The 10,000-nt window shown below is 39.1% G+C and overlaps 1 protein-coding gene across 14 annotated transcripts in view; it reads left to right on the top strand.

Moving 5' to 3' along the window:
• The window catches only part of LOC135212644 (NGFI-A-binding protein homolog), a 560,269-nt gene that overhangs the window by 492,179 nt on the left and 58,090 nt on the right, over positions 1–10,000 (top strand). For 11 of the 14 annotated variants that reach the window (XM_064246246.1, XM_064246245.1, XM_064246240.1 and 8 more), the window contains one exon: positions 2,166–2,378. The exons of the other annotated variants lie outside the window; for them this stretch is intronic. In XM_064246246.1, the coding sequence (XP_064102316.1) occupies positions 2,166–2,378 (213 nt within the window). The remainder of the gene's footprint in view (positions 1–2,165; positions 2,379–10,000) is intronic. 14 annotated transcript variants of the gene reach the window in all.

Below are 10,000 nucleotides of genomic sequence, written 5' to 3'. Positions count from 1 at the left end.
GTGGAAGTGGGTTTGCTATAACCTGTGACTTGCTATGTTTTGGAGTAATGCTCAATAGATAGCTATACGGTGAAATGTATTGCACGTTTATCCAGAACGTTAATGCCTAATTCAAAGGATCCCTGCAATACCAGTGATATTTAATTTATAATATATGTATATATATATATATATATATATATATATATATATATATATATATATATATAGATGTAAATCCAAACTGTATAGTTCTAGTTCTCCTTGCATGTATATATATTTATATATACATATATATATATATATTATATATATATATATATATATATATATATATTTATAATATTAAATCTAGTGTCAAATTCGTTACACCATTATACAGACATTATGAGTACTATAATACTATATGATAATTCTCTCTCTCTCTCTCTCTCTCTCTCTCTCTACGTTAATTTAGGGGAACGGGTTTGATGGGCTCCCTACATTTGTGAAACCTTCCATTTTTCCATTTGGGAATCTTGAATGCAATCCCCATTAGAAGATTGAAAGCGGAATAGTCCTCCGCAAAGTCTCTCTTATTTCGGCCCATTTTTCCCCTTAAGTGATGTCTGTGTGGCTTAGCCGGGGCATTGTAGCCGTAATGGTTGTGAAGGAGGATTCGTTTTTTTTTTTCGGTCGGTAGGTAGTTTTTTTTTTTTTTTTTTCCAAATTCTACGGCTGCATTATAGACCATGTCTCACTTTTACATCATGATGAGGTGGAGGGACAGATTCGGGTTTTTTTTTCTTTATCTTAAGTCTGTATGTGTTCCCTTGAGCTAACAATGGATGATGGTTGGTTGCGGTGGTGGATGGGTATGGATGTAAGATTGAAGGCTGCTGGTAAAGCGTTCTGGCGTCCTCTTACCGTAAGTTGCTGCCAAAGGTGGTGGGGTTTTTTTTTATTCATTTGTTATTGATGCTACTATTATTATTAATACTCATGTCATTACTTTTTTTTTACTTTAGAACTGCAGTTCAGTCCCTTTTCCTTTTGTATTTTGTGTGTTTTTTCATCCCCATATATAAATGATCATCTTTGTCCTCTAATAAAACAAAATTGAAAAAAAGAAATCTGCATATATCCTGTGTAATGTATTCCATTCAATTATGAAGGTGATTTTCCCCCTCTCCCTCCAAAGAAAAAATGGAAAGTACTGAGGAAGGGGACGGTGGAGTATGCCATTTAGGGGACCTTGGATCAAGGGGCATTCGCTCGGCCCCCTTCCCCAATCTATGCTCTCCTTGACACCGAACTTTGTGGCCCCTTCTCGCCATCACAGCACTGCCTCTATCCAGCAAGCCTCTCTCTCTCTCTCTCTCTCTCTCTCTCTCTCTCTCTCTCTCTCTCTCTCTCTCTCTCTCTCTCTCTCCGCCGAAGTTCCTGTGCTGTCGGTTTGCCCAACCACCAAATAAAGTATGGAAAGACCAAAAGAAACAGACGCGCTTGAAGCTAGCAGTAAATATCTTCCATGCTAGACGTTCTTATTTTTCGTCACTGCGCCCTCCAAATCCACCCGTTCATCCAACCCTCCTCCCTAATTTCCTCCCTCCAGTGTTCCCTCTACGTTCACACACGTCTCTGAAAAAAAAGAAAGGAAAAAAAAATCCAAGTGAAAATGACAAGATGTTGTCTTTTGCCGTCCCAAAAAAAGACTGTAGGCCAGTAGAGCAGGATCTAGTTGCTCCCGAGTTTCATTGCTTTCATATGCTATCGTGGCAGACATTCGAGTCAGTTTTACTAGTACTGTGTAGTAGGTAAATATTAAGTTTTTCCTTTTTGGCGAATTTATCATCAGTAGTTGATCTCTCTCTCTCTCTCACTCTAGATGCACCGTCGTTGTTTTTCCAATTTGATGAGATAAGTCTTCTAAAATTCTAGTTTCAAAAAGAGAGAGACAAAATCCGTGGCTTCTCGCAAATGTTACCGAAGTGCACGATGTGTCTTATGATCTCATTTGTTTGCACCAAGAACAAAAATCAAAACTGAAAATGAAACCAAAAAAAAAAAAAGAGAGAGAAGTGGCGTTGCATTGTAGTAGAGTAAATTTCAAAAAATCAGAGTAACATAAAAATGTAAAGATGAACAAAAAAAGAAATCCTTGCACTGGCCTGCTACTACTGGCGAACATCTTGTATGTTTTTCAGAGCGCGGGTGTAGAGAACAACAACCACCACCAGTACCAGAACCAGTACCCCCCTCCCCCCGGATCCCCAGTCCAGCTCACCCCGGTCCTGCTTATGTCACAAGTGGATAGGCTAGCTGATGCCGCCTATAATCTGGTGAACAACCTGCCGCCTCTCGAACCCAAGAATCAACAGCAGCTGGCCAACAAGCGCAAGATGTCCAAAGAGTTGGAGGTAGGCAGGAGGTTCCGCAAGGCGAGGGTTGGGGGCCCTCGCCGTCAGAGTGAACTCAAATAAAAGAGCACACATCAAAGCAACACCATTCTTGGGCCACATAGAGTCTCCCGGCTTTTCTCAGCCGGCGTGTTGTTGGAAGGCCGCCTCCAGCCGAGTCTCTTACCCCCTTTTCATCTCGCATTTAACCAGAATGATGTGCATGCGTGACTAGCTGAGCACTGTGCGAACTATGCAGGGGCGCATTCGCATGTTCTAACTGTGCATTCGCCTGTAGTTCAGTGTCCTTCACAGCTGTTGAGTTTTATTTCTTTCGCCTGAGTTCTTCAGGTCTCTTGGATATCAGTCAGTATGCATGTTAGGCTGAACAGTTCTTTTTTTTCCTTTCTTTTCTCTTTTTGTTTATCCTTTGTGCTTCTCACACTGTTCCCGTGAGCCTTATACTTCAGGAGTCATCGCTAGTGATGTCCTCCTGATCTGGAAGGTTGAAAGGAAGAGAGTTCAGTTGCTCCCGGGAGGCTTCCTCACTGCAGCAAAACATGTCATAAACACGTCTACAACTTATCGCACGCGCCACAAAGATGTTGCATACAAGTCAGCGACTTATCCGTAGCTCTAACCATTGTTGCGCAAGATGATCTAGCATTTGCCAAAAATTCGTTCTCCACCTACGGTCGTTGACTTGTTTCCAACGTGTTTGTGATATGTATGCAACAAGTTGCAGAAGTTTGTTAGGGAAATGTTTAGCTGTAGCGTAGCAGCGCCCTATAAATATTGAGGGAGAATTGGAGTGATGATGTTCTACTGATAAAGTCACTGAATTCAGGCGGACGCTTTAGATGCCCTTCGTGTGATTAGGGGAACAGCCTTCTGAAGGCATAGAGAGCGAGCAAGGAGTGATATACTATAGAGTGATCCTCTATATACTTTTAGGCTTCGTTTGAAATCGTGACATTTCCTCGCATTGTTTTAAAAAATAAAAATTGTGATTCCGGCGCGTTCAATTGGACTTTGAGTTCGTGTGCAGTGTAGTATACGTTTAACCAGACCTTCGCCTTATTGTTCCCACCTCTGCTGCTGCTGCTGCTGCTGCTGCTGCTGCCGCCGCTCCTCTGCTCCCCTTCTACATGGCCTTCCTTCCTTCCTTCCTTCCTTCTCTTTTGCGCATTCTCCATTCCCCTTCCCCCATCCTTCGGTGCGCCCTCTTAATCATCATTCTTTCTTTTTTCTTTATTTTGTCGCCCATGGTTTTTATTCTCTCCCCCTCGCCTTTCTTCTACATTTCCTTCCATTTCTCCTCCTCTGTATTTAAGTTTCCCTTCGCCCCTTCTCTCTCTCTCTCTCTCTCTCTCTCTCTCTCTCTCTCTCTCTCTCTCTCTCTCTCATGTTTCCTTACGTGAGCTTTTGTGAATAAATGTATTATGCTCATGCAACATGCCTACCTGCTCTCGTGCGTGCACACTCACACACACACACACACACACACACACACACACACACATATATATATATATATATATATATATATATATATTATATATATATACATGCATACATACAATGTATACGTTTGCCTGCATGCGCCTTACGTGTATAAATACGTCTGATTTTATTGCGATGCATTTGCTTGAAATACCAGATGCAGAGGAATATTGTTGATATTCCGAAAAAAACTTCTCTTTAAGAACGTCTTCAGTCGCCAAGAGTTTTACCTAACCTAGCTTTTCAGACCTTATCTTGCTTTGTCCCCTTTTTAAAAGCAACGCCGATGACTTGTAAAGTATAAGAAAAGCTTGTGAGCTGAGCTAAACCTTAAAGATCTTACAGCGAACAGGAATATATTGTGATCATTTGTGTGAAGAAAATTGTAATGAAGAGTCTAATTTCGTCGGCAAAGTTTATGGCGAAGGAAGAGTTTTTATTTTTTATTTATTTATTTTTTTTCCAAAATGCATACCGACAAATGTATGTCTGTAGGTATCGAAAATTCTTATGTATTTTACTGAGCCTATGTCAAACATTTACAGCTAACTTGTATGCGGATTTGACTCCCAATTCTGCTTCGTGTTACGGCGCTCTTTGTTGTAATTTATTCATATGGAGATTAAGAGTGGTTACTATAGTAGATTCACATCAACCGTGCATTTGATGTCTAGGCCACTCCCTTACGACGCTCCTGATTGGCTGTTGATAAGCCAATCACACGGCTGGAAACTCTCAATCTCTCTCGAGAGTTCACATGAGTAGGATCTATGTTCCACCTCTCCTGAGGGATGCTTTTGAAAGAAGTATCCATCAGGAGAGGTGGAAGATAGATCCTACTCAAGTGAACTCTCTCGAGAGACTGAGAGTTTCCAGCCCTGTGATTGACTTATCAACAGCCAATCAGGAGCGTCGTAAGGGACGGGCTTAGACATCAAATGCACGGTTGATGTGAATCTACTATAGTTCGTGACGTGCGTAATCTTTGAGATTAACAATAATTGTATATAGGTATTTGTTAAATATACACTATTTGTATCTCTGTATGTGTGAAAATACGCCAGTTCTCAAGTTAGCTGAACCTTAGTCAAAACTTAAGAGTTCCTATCGAGTCCTAAGCCTAATGAGCATCGCATTTACACGCATCCATTATAAAAGGATTTACTGACCCAGTTTCATTTCCCCCTCTGGATACGTGAACCGATAACGATTTGCATATATTATGCAAAAATATTTGCATATATTACAGGAAATATGCAGCTCTCGAATAGCCACCGTTTTATCGCCCCCCCAAAAAAAAACAAAATAAGGGAATTATATGCTTACTTTATTTTTTACGTGATTGGAATAAAGAATGCTGGTAATTAAATTAACGCTGGCTTATCAGTAAAATCATTTAATTATCTCATTCATTACTTGAATTTATCTAATCAAGTTTACGGGAAGGATTAAAACATAAGAATCATCCCCATCAGTTGTTTTTTAAAAACGAAATGGAAATTTGATATGCGTACTTTAATATTCCAATAAAGAAAGTGTTTGAAATTGAATTAACCTTCTTTTCAACGTTGAGTGATTTAATTACCTAATTCAGTTCCTGAATTTGTGATGTAAATTTAAAGACCGATTAAAAGCAAAGACATAAATTCATCAAGTGACATTTTAAAATTAAAACGTCGCAGGAGCAAGTGTTGTTCATTCCTAACCGGAGACCACTTAATATATGCAGTTGATAAAAAGGCAAAGTGGTGTAAACGTATCCACTTGCGCCTTTGTGCGACCACATGAACACAGATTTGTGGTTCTGAACAAAAGTCAAAGCGAAACATTAAAGACTTTGCCTCTTGAGTCAGGCAAAAAAGGCTTACGCTTGTTCAGCATTTTTTCCCTCCGGTTCGTTTTTACCATTTTAAATCGTTTTGGCGGTTTATTTAGATGAGCTCCAGTTCACTCCCCACCTCTCTCTCTCTCTCTCTCTCTCTCCTCTCTCTCTCTCTCTCTCTCTCTCTCTCTCTCGTGAAAATGAGAACATCATTGCAAAATACTCGAAAGCATAAACGAAAGCTAAATGTTGTCCCATTACATCCGATCATTTTTTTTTTTTTTTTTCGTCGTCAATTTTCAGTTTCTTCCAAATATTTTCGCTCCATTTTCATATTTATTTATTTTTTGCGTCGATCATAATTATTTTGTATATTCCCCTTTTTTTGACTCGAAAGCCAATATTACCCGGATTAAGCGATGAAGCCCCGCTGATTCGCAGGTTAATAAAAAAAAATTATGAAAAAAAAAAATGCAAAATATCCGAAAGCTTTTGGGGAGATTTTGCCGCTTTCATTTGTTTGTTTGTCGCGGTGAAAGTTTCATTTTTTAAAGCTGGAGGTGTTTTTTTTAGGGTTATTATTGTAATGTTTCGCGTTAATGAAGCTGCGTTTTTTTCCCTTTTTTTTTATCCCGATGATATGTGGATTTTAGTTCGAATCGTTCCGTCATCGAGAGTTTGAAAACTTGAGATTTGTCCGATCATATTTCCAGTCATGTTTTGCTTTCCTCTTTTTTTTTTTTTCTTTTTAAATCTTTCCGTTTGATGTATCCTTCTTGTTGTTGTGGCTTTTTGAGACTTTCTTTTGTTTGTTTTCGTTTTATCTGCAATTGCATATCATTAGGAGAAAGCGAATTTAATTGCTTACTATTTTCACGGTTTTCATGGAAGAGTCATCATATCATTCATTCGGGTTTTTTTTTTCATTCTTTTTCTCCTTTTCTTTCTTTGTTCTCTGCTTTTTTCTCTCTCATTCTTTCGGTCTTTCTTTCTTTCTCTTCACCTCGTGATGGATCAATATTTATATTTGCGTTTTAGTCCACAAACGAAGCGAAATTGGCTAATGGAGCGGAGTGCTCTCTTCATAATTGTTTCTCTTATGAGTCCCACTTTGATTGATGGCGGAATGGATCATCAAAGATTGACAGTCATTTGTGACATTAGATGTCATCGCCTTTTTTTTTTATAAATATTTCTCTTTGTTGTTTTATTTTCTCCGTGCCGTCCTTTTATGAGGTCAGGCTTGAAATGTAAAAGCGGCATATCCCTGTCATTAGGAAAAAACCGATTATGTTTTCTCTCTCTCTCTCTCTCTCTCTCTCTCTCTCTCTCTCTCTCTCTCTCTCTCTCATCGGTTGATGAATCAGTTGAAATCCCTCAAAGTTACCTTGGCCTTACTTTTGTTATTTTAAAACGGCCGCCAAAGAAGCGATGGAATGTTGGATGTTATTCCCAGAGGCTTCTGGTTAATAGTTAATTTTAATTTTGACAAAGGAAATGCATATGTTCTGTTCCCCGTCCTCTTCGTTACGTCAGTGTTTTCTGTCTCGTATTTCTAGAAAACTCTGCTTTCCCAGAGAATACATACAGGTCTAGGCTTTTTGGCGGAACTTTTAGCAATTAAACTTAATAATGATTATGCTTACTTTATCGGCGTAGTCACTGTTATTAATGTATATGCTGATACTTGTAATATTGCAGTCTTAATCTGTGCGCGCGTATACCTAATGTTGCAAATTTTTCATCTGTATGCGTGTATACTTAATGTTGCAAATTCTTCATCTGTATGCTCGTATACCTAATGTTGCAAATTCTTCATCTGTACGCGTGTATACTTAATGTTGCAAATTCTTCATCTGTATGCTCGTATACCTAATGTTGCAAATTCTTCATCTGTATGCGTGTATACTTAATATTGAAAATTCTTCATATGTAAGGCGTATACCTAATGTAGCAAATTCTTTATCTGTACGCGCGTATACCTATTGCTGCAAATTCTTCATCTGTGCGTGTGTATACTTAATGTTGCAAATTCTTCATCTGTGCGTGTGTATACTTAATGTTGCAAATTCTTCATCTGTACGTGCATATACCTAATGTTGCAAATTCTTCATCTGTGCGTGTGTATACTTAATGTTGATAATTCTTCATCTGTACGCGCATATACCTAATGTTGCAAATTCTTCATCTGTGCGTGTGTATACTTAATGTTGCAAATTCTTCATCTGTGCGTGTGTATACTTAATGTTGCAAATTCTTCATCTGTGCGTGTGTATACTTAATGTTGCAAATTCTTCATCTGTACGCGTGTATACTTAATGTTGCAAATTCTTCATCTGTACGCGTGTATACTTTATGTTGCAAATTCTTCATCTGTATTCGTGTATACTTAATGTTGGAATTTCCTCATCTGTACGTGTGTATATCTAATGTTGCAAACTCTTCATCTGTACGCGTGTATACTTAATGTTGCAAATTCTTGATTTGTTTGCGTGTATACTTAACTTTGCAAATTCTGCATCTGTATGCGTGTATACTTAATGTTGCAAATTCCTCATCTGTACGCGTGTATACGAAATGTTGCAAGTTCTTTATCCGTGTGCGTGTATACCTAATATTACAAATTCTTCATCCGTACACATGTATTCTTAATGTTGCAAATTCTTCATCTGTACGCGTGTATACTTAATGTTGCAAGTTCTTTATCCGTACGCGTGTATACCTTTCACATACTAATTACGTTTTGGATGTTGAATGATATTGTTTTATTGGGGTTGTACATCACTTCTGTAAAATAATAATGCTTCATGCCATGAAGGAGAGTAGAAAAATCACATCGTGTTTCACGAAAGTTAGAACTTGCTCTCACCTCCGTCCTTCCTCCTCCTCCTCCTCCTCCTCCTCGCTCGTCTTTCCCCCAGGCCTTTGTTGGACAGTCGTCTCTGTAAGATGCCACCCCCGTCGGCCCTCCGTTGACGGAAAGAAACAGACAAACTCGGACATTCGTCAGCAGAATCGCGACGCCGCTCCATCCAACAGGGGTCTAAAAGCCGCGCCTGTGAAAATGAATGCGGAAGAAGACTGGAGCGGATTAGGCACCTCTTTAATATTCATTTCCTTGAGCGCAAGCACAAACAAATGACCGACGGGTCCCGGCCGCCTGTAAACAAGCAAACGAAACAATCACGACCCACCGCCATTCATTAGCCGCGCCGACTGACGTAATTCACTTAGCGTATCCACAATACGATGGATTGTATGACTGGCAAACGTGATAATTAATTAGGCCATAAATGATTCGGCCAAAAATGCAAATGAGTTAATCACATCGGCTCTCACTTGTTGCTGCCTGATTACCTTGTTAATGCTACGATGCTGCAAATTAAGCACGATTTTATGCGGATCCGAAAAAAAAGTCTCTCTCTCTCTCTCTCTCTCTCTCTCTCTCTCTCTCTCTCTCTCTGTGTGTTTTCTCCCAAAATTCAGAATACTTTTTGGCCATTTTTAATTGCCGAAACCTTTTTTCAGCTTTTTTTCCCATTTTTTTCTAATTGTTTGATAGTACGAGGTTTTTTAACTGGGGTCAGAGCGAGGCGCTTTTTTTTTATTTCTTCTCTTTTTTCCACCACGTTGTGTGAATGAAAGTTTTACTCTTAGACACGTAACTGCTGTTTGTATTCTATATGTTGTCAAATCGATTTTGAGTGCTGTTCTTGCTGTAATTTTGCTGCTGTATTTTTACTGAAGCACTTTACAATCCTTCCTCTCCGTCAGTCGTGTATTTAACTAATTTTTTAATCATCTTACCTCGGTTTTCATTTTATTAGTTTGATTCCTATTAACATTGGCTGCCTACAAACCTCATTTCCATATTCCAAATATATGATATATTCACAGAGTCTGTCTAGTTCCCTCTTCAGCATCTCTTTATCTCTGGTGCCTTGTATTAGCAGAGCCAACCGCTGAAGTTGTATAATCCCTTCTTCATTACACTTCAAAGTGCGGTCGTAATTCTTGTCAGCACTGATCCGATGACCCTCTCTACAAGGGAATTCGGAGACGTAAGGGGGTATTGCCCCCCCCCCCCCCCCCCGCACACCACCCACACCAACCCAAACCCCCTCAAGCTCAAGCCTTGCGTCATTCTCGTGAATTGAAATAAAAGTCTTGCGTCTTTTTTATGGTTTTCGTCGTCTTTCTATTTATTCATAATTTTTTTTATTATTATTTTTTCCTTCCAATTTATTCATCAGTTTTTTTTATCCATTGATGAAGAGGACACTCTTCTCTTCGCTCTTTGGTATACCCTTTGTATTTT

Source organism: Macrobrachium nipponense, chromosome 41 (assembly GCF_015104395.2).
Source record: "Macrobrachium nipponense isolate FS-2020 chromosome 41, ASM1510439v2, whole genome shotgun sequence".
NCBI classification, from domain to species: Eukaryota; Metazoa; Arthropoda; class Malacostraca; order Decapoda; family Palaemonidae; genus Macrobrachium; species Macrobrachium nipponense.
Note: the sequence above shows the minus strand (reverse complement) of the source record. Positions and strands in the feature narration are given on the sequence as shown.